The 20625-nt window shown below is 53.9% G+C and overlaps 2 protein-coding genes across 2 annotated transcripts; one reads left to right on the top strand and one right to left on the bottom strand.

Annotated features, from left to right (window-relative positions):
* Window positions 1–59: 59 nt before the first annotated feature.
* Window positions 60–13010, bottom strand: CLEC17A (C-type lectin domain containing 17A). The gene is made up of 12 exons (XM_062178482.1): window positions 12968–13010; window positions 12774–12857; window positions 11302–11334; window positions 11166–11216; window positions 11049–11090; window positions 10153–10194; window positions 9473–9613; window positions 9300–9362; window positions 6952–7047; window positions 6590–6741; window positions 3963–4072; window positions 60–253 (listed from the first exon to the last, which is right to left on the bottom strand). The coding sequence occupies exons 1-12, from the start codon at window positions 13008–13010 to the stop codon at window positions 124–126; spliced, it is 987 nt and encodes a 328-aa protein (XP_062034466.1). The 3' UTR covers window positions 60–123.
* Window positions 13011–18253: 5243 nt separating this feature from the next.
* NDUFB7 (NADH:ubiquinone oxidoreductase subunit B7) lies at window positions 18254–20617 on the top strand. Its single transcript, XM_062178704.1, has 3 exons — window positions 18254–18440; window positions 20174–20342; window positions 20432–20617. Exons 1-3 carry the CDS (start codon window positions 18329–18331, stop codon window positions 20562–20564), a joined length of 414 nt encoding a protein of 137 aa, XP_062034688.1. The 5' UTR covers window positions 18254–18328; the 3' UTR covers window positions 20565–20617.
* The last annotated feature ends 8 nt before the right edge of the window (window positions 20618–20625 follow it).

Below are 20625 nucleotides of genomic sequence, written 5' to 3'. Positions count from 1 at the left end.
CCTAATGCCTTTGGGGACCACCTCTGGGTCTGCCCATGAAGAAGCAGGACCTCCCAGGAAGGCAGCAGGAGGTTCCAGGGCTCCAGGAGTGGACACCCGGGTGCAGGCCACCTGCCGTCGGGTTCAACAACGTTTCCGCTCACAAATCCAGTAGGAGGTTCTATAGCAAGGGAGGTCGTTCCAGGTACCATCCTTGTTCATGCTGGCACAGTCCTCCTCAAAGCTATTGTTGGGCTCATCCACGTCCCAGAAGCTGCAGGAAGGGGAACAGGAAAGGGATGAGCAGGTGCACCTAACACAGACCACAGACGCCAAGCCCAGGGAAGTGTGAACTCTACCGCAAGACTGCAGATCAGCACCTCCATCAAAACAAGAGGAAACCCCGCCATCGGCCACAGCGCAGCTGAACCCGGAGGCTGTTGTACCAAGAGAAAGAAGCCAGGCATAGAAGGGCAAATGCCCTCTGTCCTGCCTCATGAGTGAAATCCAGAGAAAGGTTGGGGGTGGGCAGTGGCGTTTGGCCCAGGAGTTGAGATGTCCCCATCCCACATCAGAGAGGCTGGGTCTGGGTTTCTCCTCTGCTTCTGATGCCAGCTCCCTGCACATGCGCACACTGGGAGGCAGCAGAGGATGGCTCAAGGATTTGGGTCCCTGCCACCCACGTAGGAGACGCAGATGGAGCTCCAGGTTGCTGCCTTTAGCCTGGTCCAGCTCTGACTGTTATGGGCATTGGGGAAGGGATCAGAAGATGGAAGATATCTCTGTGTGTGTTTCTGTCTGAATGTCTCACAACTAAATAGCTTTCTTAATTTAAAAAGTTTTTTTTAATTTATTCCCATAGAAATTGAAAGGAGAACTGTGGTTACGAGGAGCAGGTGGTGTGGCAGAGCAGGTTAAGCAGCCTCTTGGGATGCCAGCATCCCATATGGGAGCACCGGTTCAAGCCCCAGATGCCCCACTGCCAAAAGAGCACCCTGCAAATATGCGTGGGGAAGCAGCGGAAGATGGCCCAAGTACTTGCGTCCCTGCACCCACATGGGAGGCCCAGAAGAAGGTCCTGGCTCTTGGCTTCAGCCTGGCCCAGCACCATCCCAGGCATTTGGGGAGAGAACCAGGGGGAGGAAGATCTATAATCTCTCTGTCTGTCTCTATCTATCTATCTCTCCCTGTCTCAGGGTCCCCCCAGGACAATTCTGTGCCAGGCATAAACCCGTCTGTCGCTGAGAGCTAGACAGGACCACAGAGGAGCAGTAGGACCATCAGGGGGCAAAAGGAAGAGAAATTTGCCAACCAGGACAGAAGATGTTTCTCTCTTTAATGCCAGTACCATTGGGGCCGGCGCTGTGGCAAAGAAGGTTAAGCTACTGTCTGCAGCGCTGGCATCCCATGTGGGCACCAGTTCAAGTTCCAGCTTCTTCTCCACCTCAATCCAGCTCCCTGCTAATGCACCTGGGAAAGCAGTGGGAGATGGCCCAAGTGCTTGGGCCCCTGCACCTACGTGAAAGACCCGGATGGAGCTCCTGGCTCCTGGCTTCCGAGGGGCTCAGCTCCAGCCACTGTGGCCATTTGGGAGTGAACCAGCGAATGGAAGACTCTCTCTCTCTCTCTCTCTCTCTCTCTCTCTCACCTCCCACCTCCTCCTCCTCTTTCTGTATCTCTGCCTTTCAAATAAATAAATCATTTTTTTAAAAATCAGTACTGTTGTACCAGGAAAGGCAGCTCTTGACATTACACAACCATAAAAACATGAATGAAATCCTTTAACTTAACAAGCTTGGAACTGGAACACACTGTGATACACAAAGGAAGCCAAATGCAGAAAGACAGGGACCTTGCATTCTCCCTTACACGTGGAAGCCACAAAAACACTGATCTCAAAGAAGCAGAGAGGCACCGGCGCTGTAGCATAGTGGGCTAAGCCCCCACCTGCAGCACCAGCATCCCATAGGGGCACTGGTTCAAGTCCCAGATGCTCTACTTCCGATCCAGCTCTCTGCTATGGCCTGGGAAAGCAGTAGAAGATGGCCCTAATGCTTGGGCCCTGCATCAGTGTGGGAGACCTGGAAGAAGCTCCTGGCTTCAGATTGACCCAGCTCCAGCCATTGCAGTCATTTGGGGACTGAACCAGCAGATGGAAGACACCTCTCTCTCTCTCTCTCTCTCTCTCTCTCTCTCTAACTCTGCCCCTCAAATAAGTAAATAAATCTAAAAAAAGCAGAGAGCAGATGGTGGGGACCAGGCCCTGCGAAGGGAGGGGCAGAGGGGATGGGAGGGATGGTTAGCAGGTGCAGGGGTCTGGGTGGATGGGCAGAATCACTTCTGATGCTCTGTAACACACTACAAGCACAAATTCACTGTGTATTTCAAAACAGCTACAGACAGGATTTTGAAAGTCCCCAGCACAAACAAATGATAAATATTTGAAGTGATGAGCCGGCGCCGTGGCTCAACAGGCTAATCCTCCGCCTTGCGGCGCCGGCATACCGGGTTCTACTCCCGGTTGGGGCACCGATCCTGTCCCGGTTGCCCCTCTTCCAGGCCAGCTCTCTGCTGTGGCCAGGGAGTGCAGTGGAGGATGGCCCAAGTGCTTGGGCCCTGCACCCCATGGGAGACCAGGAGAAGCACCTGGCTCCTGCCATCGGATCAGCGCGGCCACAGCGCGCCTACCGCGGCGGTCATTGGAGGGTGAACCAACGGCAAAAAGGAAGACCTTTCTCTCTGTCTCTCTCTCTCACTGTCCACTCTGCCTGTCAAAAAAAAATATATTTGAAGTGATGGATTTGCCAGTTACCCTGCCCTGGTCCCCACATTTGGCAGAGAGATGATAGAATAGATGAGTAGATGAACAGAGAGATAGATTCACAGCTGAGTGGGTAGATACATAGATATCAATAATTTGTAGATACGGATGGAAAAGTAGATAGAAAGGTAAAAAGAGCCTATAAAAGAACAGAAAGATGTAGATGGGGAGGTGGGTGAGTGGGTGGATGGATGGATGATTAGACAGATAGAGATAGATAGACTGGCTCATTGACAGGTGGGTGGACAGACAGATAAAGATAATAATAGGTGGAAAGGGATGAGAGATTGATACATAATATAATAGATTGATAGATAGATATGGATTGAGGGGCCAGCATTTGGCATAGTGGGTAAAGCCGCCGCCTGCAGTGCCAGCATCCCATATGGGCACTGGTTCGATTCCCGGCTGCTCCACTTCCAATCCAGCTCTCTGCTGTGGCCTGGGAAAGCAATGGAAGATGGCCCAATTGCTTGGGTCCCTGCATCCATGTGGGAAACCCAGAAGAAGCTCCTGGCTCTTGGCTTTGGATTGGCACAGCTCTGGCCATTGCGGCCATCTGGGGAGTGAACCAGCAGATAGAAGATTGACCAACCTCTTTCTCTCTCTCTCTGTCTCTCTATCTCTCTGTTTCTGCCTCTCTGTAACTCTGCCTTTCAAATAAATAAATAAATAATTTTTAAAAAAGATAGATGTGGACTGTTTGATTGACAGACAGGTGAGGGATACATAGTTATAGATGGATAAATGGATAGATGAGTAGGTGGTGAGTGGGTAGGTGAGCGGGTGGATGGATAGATGAACAGATAGAATTGGATATATTGGCTAGTTGATTGACTGATAGGCATATGGTTAGATGTTGATGACCTATGGATGGATAGATGATAGATATGGATTGATTGATTGATTGATGGGTGGGTGGATGGATAGAACAATAGAGATAGATACATACATAGACTGATTGAGTGATAGGTGGGTTGACAGTTAGATGTATTGAATTATCTTGCTGTATCCCTTAAGTACATGCTGCCCCTTTGCATCGTTATATTTTTTAAGTTAAAGAAAGAAGCAACAGCTCCCAGCTGGTTCACCCACACCTCCCCTTGCTGCCTCCTCCGCCCACAGAGGAGGCAGAGAGACCCGGTGCACCCTGGACACTTGCCTTAACGAGACAGCAGATCCATCCAGCCACCTCCAATCCCCTTCCTGCTTCCTGTCACTCAGCCCCAGCCAGTACACCCGCGGAGAGCCGTGAGCCTTGGACACAAAATCCTGCAAAACAAACTCCATTCAACCATCAGGTCCTCTTTTTGCACGATGCTCCCCCTTACTCTGCCCTATACATTCGGGACTTGTGAACACTGTCCCCTCACAGCCACCGCCCCCTTGAGTCCCCATAGGATGCACAGCACGGTCGGCACCTCCCCACCCACTGCAGCACGTGAAGCAAGCAGATTCATGTAACTTCCTCATGCAACCTGTGCACCCTCTGTATGCGGTTGGCCACTCCCACACACACACACACAGAAGCCCGTGTGCTCGTCCCCAGTGTGAGATGATGGTGGGGACTTCCAGGGACATGACCTAACAGGAAGGAGGCTCAGTCATTTGGGGGCATCCACTGGTGTCTTGGAGGGAGTCACTTCACATGATCAGTATAAAAGCCAAAGCAAAGCTTGGGGCTGATGTGGTGGGGTTAAGCTGCCATTTGCAATACCAGCACCCCATATCAGAGTGCTAGTTGAGTCCCAGCTTCCGATCCAGCTCCCTGCTAATGCACCTGAGAAAGCAGTGGAAGATGGCCCAAGGGCTTGGGCTCCTGCACCTGTGTGGGAGACCTGGTGGAGCTCCTGGCTCCTAGATTCAGCCTGGTCCAGCCCTGGCTTGTTACAGACATTTGGGGAGTGAGCCAGCAGATGGAAAGATGGAAGATTCTCTCTCTCTCTCTCTCTCTCTCTCTCTCTCTCTCTCTCATCCTATTTTTCAAATAAATGAAACTTTAAAAAAATGAGTGAAGTGGGGAGAAACACAGAGAGAAAGAGGCTTCCTGGCTTGGGTCTTTTGAAAACAGGCTTTTGAGAGAAGAGAAAGGACTTAGATGACCAACAAATGATGGGGAGGAAAATGCGGTCAAAAGCATGAAAACCAAACCCCTGTGCAAGACAAATTAACTTGTGGGGAAAGAAATGTGGTCATGGGGACAGGTGGAGAAGAGAAAGCGGATGTGAGAGAGCATTCGGCAGCCGTGGAAATGAGACAAATCGTGGTTGGGTTGGCGCTGATACAGGTGCGTGTGTCCGTCAGTGCTCACAGAACGTCCACATTTCACCCACGCAACTCAGCACCGGCCCACGTTTTACAAACAGGTGGGGGGAAGAGGTCTCCATGGCAATGGAAGCCAGACCCATGAAGACCAGGTGAGAGGGTGGGAGACAGAGAGAGAGAGAGAGAGAGAGGAACTTGTAGCTCATCCATGGAATTCCCCGGGTGATGGCAAAAACCCCAGATGGGCTAGGGGACTGCCTTTATTTCTTTTTCATTGTTTTTAAGATTTATTTATTTTATTTGAAAAGCAGAGTTACAGAGACAGAGATCTTCCATCTGCTGATTCACACCCCACACGGACGCAGTGACTAGGGCTGCGCCAGGTCCATTCCAAGAGACAGAAGCTCCATCCGGGTCTCCCATACGGGTACAGAAACCCAAGCTCTTGGGCCATCCTCCACTGCTTTCCCAGGCACATCAGCAGAGAGCTGGATTGGAAGTGGAGCAGCCGGTACTTGAACCAGTGTTCTGATATGATGCCAACATCGCAAGCAAACAGCTTAACCCACTGCACCACAATGCCCATATCTATATTTCCATCACCTATCCATGATCTCTGCATCGTCTAATTATCTACCTACCACCCAGTTCTCTGTCATCTGTCCATTCACCCATCTACTCATCTGCCTGTCTCATCATCTCTCTATTCCTATCTCTCTTAGCCTTGTGTCAATTACGTGGAGCCACAGAGGGCCTCAGGGTCACTTATTCCCCAGAGTAGGACAGAATGGGGAGAAATAGCCTTGTGTCTGTGAACAGCAGGGAAAAGGCACAGAGACTACCAGACCCCTCCCACAATCCAGCTCTTGCTCACTGGAGCGTGGAACTCAGGATGACTGACAGCTCCAGAAAACCAGAGGGAACAACCCTTACTACCTACCATACCACCACTGAATCCGAGTCCAAGACAATAGGCCTACCTCCAAGCCAATCGGGAATTATATTAAACATAAATGGTCTAAAAACACCAATTAAAAGACAAAGACATAATTAAATACTGTCTACAAGAAATGTGTTTTTAAAATAAGGGCATAGAAAGGTTAAAAATATAAGGGGCAGGTGCTTGGGGCCCTGCCACCCACACAGGAGACCCAGATGAAGTTCTCAGCTCCTGGTTTGGCCTGGCCCAGCCCCAAATGACATCAATATGCAGGGAATAAACCAGCAAATGAGACCTCTTGCTTTCTCCCCCCACCCCGCCATCTTACTTCCCTTTAAAATAATTTTTTAATTATTTTTAAAAATTGAGACTGGCAGCAGCTAACTCAGCATAATCAGCATCTGAACTCATAGCATCCTCTTAACCTCTGCCTGAGCCTCTCTCAGCATGAGCTTGCTTTTAAGCTTGAGTAGCTCAAAATTAATCCCAATTTCTCTCCATCCAGGGATGGGAAGGGTGTGTGAACCCCAGAGGTTGGCAGCCTGGCCCTGCTGGCTCTCAAAGACTCCCTGGGGACCACTCACCTGCTCAGCAAAGCTATTGATGATGACCAAGTGGGAGAAATTCTCCTGGCAGAAAACCAGGGCTCCATCCCACGACTTGGTGCTCTGGGAGAAGTAGTAACATTTGCCCTCAAAGGGGACCCAGCCTTCCGGGCAGATGACTCTGGTACAGTCTGGGGACAGAACACAGCACTGTCAGAGCAGTTCCAGAGCCAGAGCAACATGCATGGTGCACCATGTACAGTGGTACATGCTGTGCACTGCTCAACTCCAGGGACGCATCATTCACACAAACTGCACTGACAATCACTCTCATGGGGTTGTGCACTGTGCCACCCCTGCCACAACCCCCGTTTCTGGGCAGCTCCCCAAGTTCCACTCACCTAATAAACCCCGAAGTTCCACCAAGGACTGGTTGGTGTCTGATCTTATTCTGTCCAGGTCCTTCTTCAGGCCTGCCAGCCCTGCCATGCCAGTCACTGTCGGGGGGGGTGGACTTGAGTGCTGGAGACCCAGAACTCCAGCTGCCTGCCTGCCCACCCACCCACTCCCGACAGCAGGTACTCCTGCTATATCCGTGTTCCAGCGGGTCACAGTGAACGCTAAGTGAAAGGTTTTGCCTTGGCTCTGGACGATGAGTTTTTAAGCAGAAGAGGAGCTTGGTATGAGGCTTGTGGTAGGCATGGGAAGCCCAGCCCAGTCCAGAAGGTTCTTCTACAACTAATGTGGGCATCCTCGCTACCCAGCCCCCTCAGACTCTGACTTCATCCAACAATCCCTCGCTCATGGGATACCCCATACATCATAGGAAACCGAAATATAAGGTAGACATGGATATAGAGGTAGCTGAGGGTGATATAGAGAGATATATAGATTGTGTACAATATATAGATACAGATTGGATACAGATAACATACACACAGAGACACAGGTGACACACAGATGGAGATGATACAGATAGAGTAGACGCAGGTAAAGATAATATAGAGATAGAGAAATCATGGATAATTCTCTAAACATATAAATAAAGTTATAGATTCTTTGTAGATATAAAGACATAAAGATATAATACAAGAACAGATAGATGGGTAGAGATTACATAGATAGCGACATAACAGCGGATATAGATTCTATATAACATAGATATCGATTCTGTATAGACATCAGTGTAGCTCTACGGTAGCTGATGATGATGTATCGACACAGCCATACAGAGACAGATGTATAGATGTAGATACATTCCTTCATGTCCCTCCCCCAAGCTCACTATTCCCAATCCAGTCCCAAGATCCGCTAAATTTGTTTTGAAAGGCAGAGAGGTAGAGAGAGAGAGACAGATAGAAGTGACAGAGACCTTCCATCCCCCAGTTCCCACCCACCTACCCACATGCCTGCACCAGCCAGGGCTGGACCAGGCTGATGCCAGGAGCCAGGAGCTCCATCCAGGTCTCCCCTGTGGGTGGTAGGAACCTGTGCATTAGCAGGAAATTGGAATAGGGAATCCAGCCAGAACTTGAACCCAGGCTTTCCAGTGCGGGGTGCAGTGTCTCAGTATCTGAGCCACTACACCAAATGCCCACCCTTGTCCTGCCCATTTTGCACCCTAAATCTCTCTATGCCACAACCATAATCCGCCTGTCCACCCCATCCTCCTCCCTTGTATTCAGACTGTTGACTGCCACCACAGGGCCTTTGCACATGCTTTGAAACACTCAGCCCCTCACCTGGATAACCCATCTTTCCCTTCAGTCAGTGACTGCACCATTCCCCTAGGCAAGCCCTGTTCGACTCCCACCCACAAGATACAGGTCAAGGCCCTGTTTCCATGGAAACACCTCCTTCTTCATCTGCCCTATCGGCAGAATTTAGAATTTCACACTCTGGTGGACCATTTGATGGGCAGCTGTCTACACCTGTGCCGCCCAATAAGGATATACTGTGGGGGCTGGTGTTGTGCAGAAGGTGATGTCACCCCCTGTGATGCCCGCATCCCACATGGAGGCCAGTTTGAGTCCTGGTTGCTCCACTTCCAATCCAGCTCCCTGCTCATGCACCTGGGAAAGCAGAAGAAGATGGCCGAAGTCCCTGGGCCCCTGCCCCCACGTGGAAGATTCAGAAGAAGTTCTTGGCTCTTGGCTTCAGCCTGGCCCAGCCCTGGCTGTTGAGGACAACTGGGGAGTGAACCAGCAGATGGAAGACCTCTCTCTCGCTCACTCTCTCTCTCTCTCTCTCTGTAACTCTGCCTTTCAAATAAGCAAAATAAATGTTTCTAAAAAAAGAAATATAATGCAAACCAATAACATGCTTTTAGAGTTTCTAATAGCCAGAGTTTAAAAAAAAAAAAAAACAAGTAGCATGCATTGGATTGACATTTTGAATATGTCCCCATAGATCTGCAATACTGTCCTTTCAACAGCTGATCAATACTGCACAATGATTAGGGAGCGATGTCTCAGTCTTGTCTTGGAGGATGGCTTTGAGATGGGCGTGTATTTTACAGTGAGGGCGCATGTCTGTTCAGACCCACCATATCCAAAGGGGCTCAACAGCCACCCCATGGGTCTTGGCCGCCATATTGGATTGCAGACACAACACACAGGGACACGGGTTGTCTGTGTTTGACGCGTCCCTCACTCTACAACTTCCTGTCACCCAGCTCCGTGCCTGGCAGGGATGGTGATGGCTGGTCTTGGAGTCGGGCGTGAGCACCTGTGGGCTCACAACCACTCACCATTCGCTTGCCATGCCACCTGCTGCAGGGTCAGCTTTCTCAATTTGTCCGCCATCTCCTGGTCTGTGAGCAAGAGGCCAGTTTCAGCCCAGGTCACCCCCGACACACACACACACACACACACACATACCCCACCCCCAGTGTCCCGCTGTGCCCCACCCAGCCCTACTCACACTTAATCAGAGTCACAGCCAGGCCAACACAGCTTAGCAGCAAAGACGTGGCCACCAGCACACACACGTGCACCAACAGTCTCTTCTCCTGGCAGCTCCCAGGGCTCCCAGACCGCAGATTCAGCCAGGGCACTGGTGTTGCTGGGGAGGGAGGGAGAGAGGGGGTCACAGAGGCAGACAGGGACAGACAGACAGACACTGGTGCTCCAGAAAGCAAGGAAGGGACCAAGAGCAGAATGAGACAGAGCTTTGTGGGTCCTGACAATACCCCCACCCCCCAGCTGACGGCACTGGGGAGAGGGAACCCAGATGAGGCTCCAAGCATTTATGCAGCACCTACTGCATGCTTAAGCGTCATGTTCTAGCCTCCTTGTCTTACAGGATCTGCAGCCTGTTACGTTGGCACCCATCACCTTTGGCAAATAAATCAGCAGAGATTCGGGGAGGTCACACATGACCTGAACTTGGGTCTGTCCTTCCTGGCTACGAGCCTTGGTTTTCTACTCCTTGGAAGTCCCTCAGAACTTTCCGCGAGGGATCCCTGGAGGCTCAGCCTGGCCTCCTCTGAAAGCAGAGGTCTCGCTGCCCAGGGTCTCATGAAAGAGTTGTAGGTCAGAGTCAGGTGCCCCAGCCACCATGAAGCGGGAGACAGAGGGTGCACAGAGGCCGTGAGAACTTACTGGTGACAGATGGTTGGCATGGAGATGGCTCCCGATGCATGTCTGGGATAAAGGGGACAGAGGGTTATTCGGGGGCTGCTGCTCTGTCTTCCCACATCGAAGACTCCTGCTTTTTCTCTGCTCAGAGCTGAGCTGCCGCCTAGAACGCCTGCATCCCATGTTGGAGCTCTGGTCCCAGTCCTGGCTGCTCCACTTCTGATCCAGCTCCCTGCTAATGCACCTGGGAAGGCAGCAGAAGATGGCCCAAGTGCTTGGGCTCCTGCTACCCAGGTGGGAGACCCGGATGGAATTCCAGGCTCCTGGCTTACAGCCTGGACCAGCCCCAGCCTTTGTGGCCATCTGGGGAGTGACCCAGTGGATGGAAGATTCTCTCTCTCTCTCTCTCTCTCTCTCTCTCTCTGCCTTTCAAATAAATAAATCTTTTTTTTTCTCTCTTTTTTTTTTTTTTTTTTTTTTTTTTGGACAGGCAGAGTGGACAGTGAGAGAGAGAAAGAGAGAAAGGTCTTCCTTTGCCGTTGGTTCACCCTCCAATGGCCGCCGCGGTAGGCGCGCTGCGGCCGGCGCACCGCTGATCCGATGGCAGGAGCCAGGTGCTTCTCCTGGTCTCCCATGGGGTGCAGGGCCCAAGGACTTGGGCCATCCTCCACTGCACTCCCTGGCCACAGCAGAGAGCTGGCCTGGAAGAGGGGCAACCGGGACAGAATCCAGTGCCCCGACCGGGACTAGAACCCGGTATGCCGGCGCTGCAAGGCAGAGGATTAGCCTATTGAGCCGCGGCGCCGGCTCAAATAAATAAATCTTAAAAATAATTAGGGGGCTGGATGGAAACTCCCAGGTGTTCCCCCCCACACACACCTTGCAGGCGTCATAAAAGGGTCCCCACGCCCACAGCTCACCCAGCTGGAGAGATGAGCAGGTGGCAGGGCTGAAGTCGAGGCCTGGAAAGAATCAGAAAGACAATGGTGACACGGAGCTGGGCAGAAGCCAGCCGGGGGGGGGGGGGGGGCGCTCACCTGTCATCTGAGAGGACTTGCCGGGGAGGAACAGGATCTCTGTGTTGTTTCCTGGGGAGGGAGGGAAGGTTGTTCAGCCCCAGGCAGAGCAGGGCAAAGCCGGCCCTGGGTCTCCTGTACCTGAGCCCCAGCTCACCTGCTCTGGGAGGCCTCGGCGGAGCAAATGAACCTGGAGGAGAGAGAGGCAGGGTTGGGAGATTCTGAGGATGGGAATGAGAGGGAGGAAAGAGGGAAGAGGGGCAAGCATGTGGCAGAGAAGGTTAAGCCTCCACCTGTGACCCCAGCATCCCACAAGGGCACAGGTTCAAGTCCCAGCTGTTCCACTTCTGATCCAGCTCTCTGCTAATGCTCCTGGGGAAGCAACAGAAGATGGCCCAAGTGCTTGGGTACCTACCACCCACATGGGAGACCTAGAAGAAGCTCCTGACTTCAGCCTGGCCCAGCCCTGACCATTGAGGCCATCTGGGGAATGAACCAACAGATTGAAGATCTCTCTCTCTCTCTCTCTCTCTCTCTCTCTTTCTGATTGAAGATATCTTTCTCTCTCTCTCCCTCTCCCTCTTCCTCTCCCTCTCCCTCTGTGTGTGTGTGGGGGGGGGGGTGTCTACCTCTCTGTAACTCTTCCTTTCAAATAAATCAATAAATCTTAAACACACACACACAAAATAAAAACTCCACAACCCAGAGGCTACTTTGGGCCTGAGCAAGTGGGGACAACTGGTCAACCAAAGTGGGCCACAATGAGGGGACCAGATGGAATTGAGGATGGGACTGGGATTCAGGCTGAACTAGGTGTGTAGGTGGGGTGGTGATGGGTAGGGGGGAAGAGTTGTCACTCAGGGTGCAGACAGCACAAGCAATGGTGCTGTGGCTAGGCTGGGGGGTGAAGGATGATGTTGAGACTGAGTTGTGGTTGGGGTCAGGTGCTGCTGGTGCTAGATTTGGACACAAAGGAAGATCTTTGTTGGGGAGAAGGGACAGCCTTGGGAAAAGGAATGGGATTGGGTTAGGCTGGTGTTGGCCTTGGAGGTGGGCTGTCAATCAAACAGCACACAGCCCAGCCCCCACCCCTGCATCCATGGGCCTCCCCGGAGGGCCTCACTCTGAGATGAGGAGTGTAGAGCCCCAGCCCCCCCTGGAATGGCCCCATCCCAGACACCAGGGCCTCCCATTACCATAATATCTGTCACAGCTAGGCCTGGGCTCTTGGGGCCTAAAGAAAACCCCGGGGGCCTTTGGAGGTATAAACGTGGAGGGCATGGGGAGTCGGCAGCTACTCCCAGTTCCTCAAACACCCACGTCACACCCCTTGTACCCACACCAACTTTCTCCTGGGCTTGGCTTCCCAACACAGCTGCACTCATCCCCCAACGTCCCCCGCCTCTCCCTCTCCCCACCATGGTAGGCACCACATCTCGCCATTGTCCTTAGGATCCCTCCCCACTCCCCCGCTGCCCCCAGCCAAGGCCCTGGCCCGGAACTGCCTCCCCATAAGACTGGCAGAGCTGGGCCCCAGGGGCTCCTTCCGCAGGGCACAGCAGGCACTGACTGTGTCCCCAGGAGCCAATGTTTTCACCCATTCCCACACCACCCATCCTGGCCTCTTACTTGGCTTGGGGGGCAGGTCCTTGTAGGGTGGCGCTTCATTCTCGTAGTCATCTTCCTCCTCCTCCTCTTCCTCCTGCCTGGTCCCTTTCAGAGGTGACTCAAGTCAGAGAGCAGCCCCCTCCCCAGAGACCCTGTATGCAGCCCAGGTCCAGATCACACCTGGCTGCCCAACCCCAGCCTCGCTAGGGGCTTACCTGTGTGGTACATGCTCCCAGCGTTGGTGTACAGGCTGTGCATGGCCCCACGGCACACCAGGACTCTGACAACCAACAGCAACAGCTGGCCAGTTCCCGCCCTTTGTCCCCTACTCAGGTTCTGATGTCTATCTCAGTTCCTTTTTTCCTTAAATTCAACCACATGCAAATCCACCTTGAGGGGCAAGGCCACAGACGAGACCCCACCCATGCTCTGGGTGCAGGCACAGCAGGAACCTATAACAGCGGTGGAGCTGCCGCAGAGCAAAGCAAGATGTCCTTCCCGCGTAGCATCCCCCCCTCCCCGACACAGATGCTGCTCCCTGCAGAGGGACAGACACAAACACCAAGGCCAGGGGCTCTGCATTTTATTTCTGATAGCAACTGAAGATTCCTCTAAAATGTAGGGGACACAGAGACACAGCACAGAGGGTTGAGCCACTGCCTGTGGTGCAGACATCACAAATGGGCACCGGTTTGAGTCCCAGTTGCTCCACTTCCCATCCAGCTCTCTGCTGTGGCCTGGGAAAGCAGTAGAAGAAGGCCCAAGGCCTTGGGCCCCTGCACCTGCGTGGGAGACCTGGAGGAAGTGCCTGGCTCCTGGCTTTCTGCCTGCCCAGCCCCAGCTGCTGTGTCCATTTGGGGACTGAACCCACAAATGGAAGACCTCTCTATCTCAAATAAATAAATACATAAATAAATGTTTTTGAAATAAGAAGTTGGGCTACCATAACAGCTTCAGAACAAGAGTGGATTAAACAAAACAGAATTGATTTCTCACCTAGCAGTTTCGCTATCAGCCACCTGGAGTGCCCACCAATGGAAAATCTTTCTCAGCAGGTGGGGAGGGGGCAGCCCCACCTCTGGTGGTGGGGGGGGTAGGATGGGGGGAGCAGCAGCTCAGCCTGCTTCTCTGCACCAAAAGCTCAGGCCTAGGTGGGGGCTGGGGGCGGACTTTCCCCTTGTGATGCCATGGAAGTTCCCCTGAGCTGCACTGGGGCAGGTGATGGCACAGAGGTTGTAGGATGGTGCTTGTTCTAGAAGTGGGGAAATGGAGACATGTCTGGAAAGAGTGCCAGATCGGGTCCTGGCTGCTCCCCTTCTGGTCCAGCTTCCTGCTATTGCAACTGGGAAGGTGAGAGCATAATGACTCGGGTCCCTGCCACACACATGGGAGACCTGGATGGAGTTCTGGGCTCCCAGCTCCAGCCTAGCCCAGCCCTGACTGTTTTAACCATTTAGGGAGTGACCAAGCAGATAGAAGATCGATCTCTCTCTCTCTCTCTCTCTCTCTCTCTCTCCCCATCACTCTGCATTTCTAATAAATATGATAAATTTTTTTCTTTTTATTTATTTGAAAGAGAATTACAGAGAGAGGTATATACAGAAAAAAAGAGAGGTCTTCAATCCACTGGTTCACTCCCCAAATGGAAGTTCACTCCATGATGGAAGGAGCAGAGCTGATCTGAAGCCAGGAGCCAGGAGCTTTTTCTGGGTCTCCCACACAGGTGCAGGGGCCCAAGGCCTTGGGCCATTTTCTACTGCTTTCCCAGGCCATAGCAGAGAGCTGGATGGGAAGTGGAGCAGCTGGGACTCGAACCAGTGCCCATTTGGAATGCTGGTGCTTCACGCCATGGCATTAACCTGCTGCACCATAGCGCCAGCCCCTGATAAATATTTTTTTACAAAAGAAAGAAAGCAAGCATTCCCACAGCATGAACCACAGAGGAAGCCAGTCACTGAACCTTGAAGCAAGTGTATCACAGAGCATTAAACAGTGTCCAGAAAACATCCTTTGGCTACAATCAGTGAGAGCAACATGGTATCCTGCAGTCTGCTGCCTTGCTTTTAAATCACAGGAAGAAGCACCTGCTGGGATTCCACGTCACCCAGTTCCAGGGTCCCAGGTTGCAGATGCACATGGCATGCACCCCTGGTGACCCTGACACCTACCTGGGCTGCCTGTGGAAAGTTTGTGCGTCCCATGAGCTAAAGCAGGGTCTCCCCCAGGGCTTTCTGATGAGGCCTCACTGACGTAGTTTTTCTTTGTTTCCTAGACCATAATGATCCAGAACTTCTGATCTCCAATGCGGCAGATCATGACAGGGTGCAGGCACCACCACCCCTCCAGCCGGTGAAGGCAGCCCCTGCCTAGGGCAGGACAAGAGGGCCAGGGAAGGAGGAAGGAGGCACCTAGAGGTCATGGGTGGGGACACAGGGAGGACTCCACGTGTGGTGATCAGTGGCCAGCAAACAGGAAGAGCGTGGATCAGGAAATCACTAGGGCCTGGCCACCTCCTGCCCCGCTGCACCTGCTACTGAAATAGCCCATGTAGAGAATTTCCACTTGGAAAACATGTTTGCTACATCGAGGCACTACGCTAGGATTCTGCCATCACCCAGCCCTGCTCCCCGCCTCCCAGTGAGGACAGAACAGGCTGCAGCATCTGAGCCCTAGAGCGTCAGCGTGGAAGGAGGTGTGTGCCCCTCCCCCACCCCATTCCCGGGAGGTGGTGTCTGCCCTGGCCAGGCCTCCTTCCAACCCGGACTGAATGAATGAATGAGCATTTACCTGCTGCAGTACGACCCAGATACAAGGGCATCAGCCCCGCCCTTCTCTGTAGTTTTGCTCTCTGGGGTTCCAGTCATCTGCCAAGTCAATGGAAAGTTCCAGAAATAAGCCGGCACCGTGGCTTAACAGGCTAATCCTCCGCCTTGCGGCCCCGGCACACCGGGTTCTAGTCCCGGTTGGGGAGCCGGATTCTGTCCCGGTTGCCCCTCTTCCAGGCCAGCTCTCTGCTATGGCCCGGGAAGGCAGTGGAGGATGACCCAAGTCCTTGGGCCCTGCACCTGCATGGGAGACCAGGAGAAGCACCTGGCTCCTGGCTTCGGATCAGCGAGATTTGCCGGCCGCAGCGGTCATTGGAGGGTGAACCAACGGCAAAAAGGAAGACCTTTCTCTCTGTCTCTCTCTCTCACTATCCACTCTGCCTGTCAAAAAAAAAAAAATTCCAGAAATAGTCAACTGCTACATTTTAAAATGCATGCTGGGGTGGGGGTGGGGGGACAGTGTTGTGGCACAGTGAGTTAAGCCACTGCTTGCGACGCCAGCATCTCATACTGCAACAAGAGTTCGAGACCCAGCTGCTCCATCTCCCAGCCAATGCACCTGGGAGGCAGCAGGTGGTGATGGCTCAAGGACTTGGGGTCCTGCCACTCACGTGGGAGACCCAGATGGCACTGTTGGCTCTCCTGGCTTTGGCCTAGCCCAGCCTTGGCTGCTGTGAGCATTTGGGGAGTGAACCAGCAGATGGAAGACCTCTCTCTCTCTCTCTCTCTCTCTCTCTCTCTCTCTCTCTGCCTTCCAGATAAATAAATCTTTTTAAACATTGTTAATCAAAATTCAGTGATCCATTGTGTCTTTTCTGTCAGTGTCAAATCTTCTAGAAGAAGGAAGCCTTTCTGGGAATTTAGGACCCAGCCAAGCCACCTGGGAGGAAATCAAGATCCTTAATTTAATAAATCGCAAAGAGATTTTTCCCCAATAAGTGCACAATTACAGGTTCCAGAAGTCAGGACTCAGACACGCTGCTCTTGGGATTTGGGGTGGGGGGAGACACCATTCAACCCACTACAAGTGGGATTTAAAACCCCATGTCGGGGGTGGGCATTTGACACCACTGGGGACACCTGCATCTCACACCAGAGTGCCTGGGTTCGACTCCCAGCTGGGGCTCCTGACCCCAACTTCCTGTTAATGCACCCTGGGAGGCAGCAGGTGGTGGCCCAAGTGCTTGGGTCCCTGCCACCCACTTGGGAGACCCGGATGGAGCTCCTGGGTAGCGCAGGAGCACAGCATTGGAGTTGCTGCCGTTTTGAAACAATGTGTCACACGCTTAAATTTGCTTATAAGGGAGCTTTAACCTCACAGCTTGTGAAAGGCAAGGCAAATTCTGTTTTTTTAGAAATATTTTTAAAAGATTTATTTATATATTGAAAGACAGAATTAGAGAGAGAGAGAGAGAGAGAGAGAGAGAGAAAGAATCTTTCACGTGCTGATTCACTCCCCCAAATGGCCACCACAGCCAGGACTCGAGTCATTGTCTGCTGCATTCCCAGGCTATCTGCGGGGAGCTGGATCGAAAGTGGAGCAAACCAGGACTCCAACTGGGGCCCATATTGGATGCCGGCGTCACAGGTCACAGTGCCAGCCCCAGTGCCACTCTACAATAGCAATCAATGGAATTGCAACTTATCTTATTTTTGCAAAAACTTTCAATAGGATTTATTTAAAATTTCAGCTATATAGAGCTTTTCTTATAAATAAACTGTTTGCATAAATTTTATTGATTAAAAGACTTTAATTTTATTTACTATTTTGATACTTTATATACAAGAGTATTTCAGTATGTGAGGGGCAAAATGGAATTAAAAGAGAAATTTACTTTGGTGCAAACGTTTTTCCTTTTTTAAGATGTATTTATTTAGAGAAAGAGAGAGAGAGAGAGATCGGCCATTGTGGTTCCTTCCCCAGCAGCCAGGGCTGGGCCAGGCTGAAGCCAGGAGCCAGGAGCTGCATCCAGGTCACCCATGTGGAGTGGCAGGGGGCCCAGGAACCTGAGCCATCACCTGCTGCCTCCCAGGTGCACATTAGCAGGGAGCTGGAAGTGTGGAGTTGCCAGGACTGGAAATTGCACTCAGGTAAGGGATACTAGCGTGTCCAGGTGTGGCTTACCCGGCTGTGCCACTTCCGGTGCAAAAAAAAAAAAAAAGTCCATCCATATTGGAAGTCTTCAAAAAGTTCACAGGAAATGACTGTTGAATTCCCCGCAGTTTTTCCACAACACTCATTCAAATTCGGCGTGGATTTCTGTCCTCATTTCCATGAACTTTTTGAAGATACTTCCAAATATTTTGCACCAAAACAAAGCTATCTTTTAATTTTATTTTTCCCCGAAACCTTTGGAAATATCCTCATATCATGATACTGTGATTTTGTTGTGTTTTTGAAAAATGATATAGAAAATAATTTTAATTTGTGCTCTGGCCTCGGGATACCAGCAGCGCCCCAGAAAGGGTGGGGCTGGGGAGGCGCTAGGCCTACACGACCCCCACTTCCGGCGCAGGTGGATTTTCAGACTAATACCCCACATCCCACACTAGCTCCAGGGAGGAAACAACGCCTGTAGTTCCCCCACCCGACCGCCGGATGGCGCCCGAAAACGGGAGGCCCGATGGCTCATCTCTATGATCCCTCACTGCAGCCTGAGCGACCCGGAAGTTGCGGCTGACAAGGGGCAGTACTTCCGGGCAGGAGCGAGGTGACCCCGGCTGCTGCGGGGACCTGCGGCGACAGCAGCCATGGGGGCTCACCTGGCCCGGCGCTACGTGGGGGACTCGTCCTCGGAGCCCGACCCCCTGCGGATGCCCACCTTCTCTCCGGACTACGGCTTCCCCGAGCGCAAGGAGCGCGGTGAGGCCCAGTGCGCAGGCGCGGGCAGCGGGTGCCCCCACCACCACCACCATCAGACCCGCGTCCCCGGGCTGGGCGGGGGTTTCTGGGTCTCTGTCTGGCTCCCCTCTGGTGGGTTCCGAGGACGCGCGGCGCCCCGTCCTCCATGCGTGCGGCTGGGGCCGGAGCTTGGGGGCATTCGCCACGGAAGGGACGCGGCCGCCGTGCGTGCGTTTGGAGGTGCAGGAGAGAGCACGAGGGGGCTGCCCGGTGCTCCCAGTGGGGAGCGCCCTGGACCCAGGCGCGTCCTGGGATGGCGGTGGGGTGGAGGGGGTATCAAGGCAGGCTTCCTGGAGGCAGCGGCTGAACGTAAAGAACAACGGGAGGGATGTGGAGTCGGCGTTGTCCAGACTGGAGAGAGCAAAGCCTGTGGTGCCGAGCCAGGGAGGGAAAGAGCTCCGCTGGGCCTCCCGCCTGCCGGCCCCTCGCCTCACCTGGCCCAGGGCGGCTCCCTTCTGCAGCCCATCCGCATGTACGCCGCTGTTTCTGCCCTGGTTGAGCCCCTGCTGGGCCCGCCCCCCGCCGCATCCCTGAGCCCCGTGGCCGGCCCTCCGCGCTCACCCAGCGCAGCCTGGGGCAGCCGGCATGGCCATCAGGCTCTTCTAGAAGCCCCTCCTCGCTGGCCCTCAAGACCCCACGCTCCCCGCCCGCAAGTTCTTTTTTATTTATTTATTCTTTAAAGATTTATATATTTGAAAGGCAGAGTTAGAGAGACCGATCTTTCATCCACTGGTTCACTCCCCAGATGGCTGCAATGGCCAGAGCTGGGCTGATTCGAGGCCAGGAGCCAGGAGCTCCATCCGGGTCTCCCACGCAGGTGCAGGGGCCCAAGCACTTGGGCCATCTTCCTCTGCTTTCCCAGGCCACAGCAGAGAGCCGGATCGGAAGTGGAGCAATCGGGATTCGAACCGGCGAGGGCGGCAGCTTTACCCGCTGTGCCACAGTGCTGGCCCAAGCCCACCAGTTGTAACTCGCCTCCCCTTCCGGGTTCCCAAAGCTCGAATCTTCCCTTTACCACTTCCCAGCCAGGGGTGGTTGCGTGCGTGCGTGGGGGAGGTGGGGTCTTCTGGCTTCAGGTGCCTTCTGCACGCGGGTGCACCTGAGCTTGTGCCCTACAGCCTGGCCTTGACCCTGAACTTGACTCCCAGATCCCCCTGGACACTGGGCACCTACACACCGGCACTAATGGACCTCTCAGAGACGGCCAGCAGCCCTGGGACATCCTCACTCCTGTCCCCACCCCTCACCTGTCGCTGTGTGGCAGCGCCCATGCGCGTGCTCTTCCCAGGCACCTGCCCCAGCTCTGCGGCCGGCTGGCACTGACTTAGGGACCAGAGGGGGCGGACAGAAGAGGAGGAAGAGGCCTGGTGTCCCGGGGGTGCGTGGTGCCCTGGCAGGGTAGACGCTAGAGAGTGGCCCGCAGTGAGTGGGTCCCGGCTGGGGAGCCGAGGGGCCGCTGGAAGTTGAGACGCGTTTGGAGGTGGATGCGAAAGAGCTAGGGCCGAGGTGTGGTGGGCGGGCGGGAGCGGGCTGCCTGGCCCGGCGCTGCGCGAGGCTGGGGTCTCCCAGCACCCTCCCCATCCTTCGGAGGGTCGCTTTGGTTTTGCCAGGCAGCGCTGGGCTGGGTCCTGGCGGGTGGCGGATGGGGGTTGGGGAGGTGTGGCCTTGCCCCCGCTGAGCCCCCTGTCCCGCAGAGATGGTGGCCACGCAGCAGCAGATGGACGAGGCGCAGCTGACGCTGCAGCAGCGGGACTACTGCGCGCACCACCTCATCCGGCTGCTCAAGTGCAAGCGCGACCACTTCCCCAACTTCCTGGCCTGCGAGCACGAGCGGCACGCCTGGGACCACTGCGAGCACCTCGAGTGAGCGCCGCCCGCGGGGAGGCCGGGCGGGCTGGCCCCTGACCCCCCACCCCGACCCCTGACCCCTCTCCGCCTCTGCCCCTCCCCAGCTACGTGAAGCGCATGAAGGAGTTCGAACGCGAGCGGCGGCTGCTTCAGCGGAGGAAGCGGCGCGCGCAGCGGGAGGCGGCGGCGGCCTCCGGCCAGGGCTCGGGAGAGCTGGGCCCCGAGGTGGCCCTGTAGCGGGGTGCCCGCAGCCCAGCGGGCCGGCACAGAAATAAAGTGCAGGCCCCTCCGCCCGAGC

Source organism: Lepus europaeus, chromosome 20 (genome assembly GCF_033115175.1).
Source record: "Lepus europaeus isolate LE1 chromosome 20, mLepTim1.pri, whole genome shotgun sequence".
Taxonomy (NCBI): domain Eukaryota; kingdom Metazoa; phylum Chordata; class Mammalia; order Lagomorpha; family Leporidae; genus Lepus; species Lepus europaeus.
This window is presented reverse-complemented; position numbering and strand designations above follow the sequence as displayed.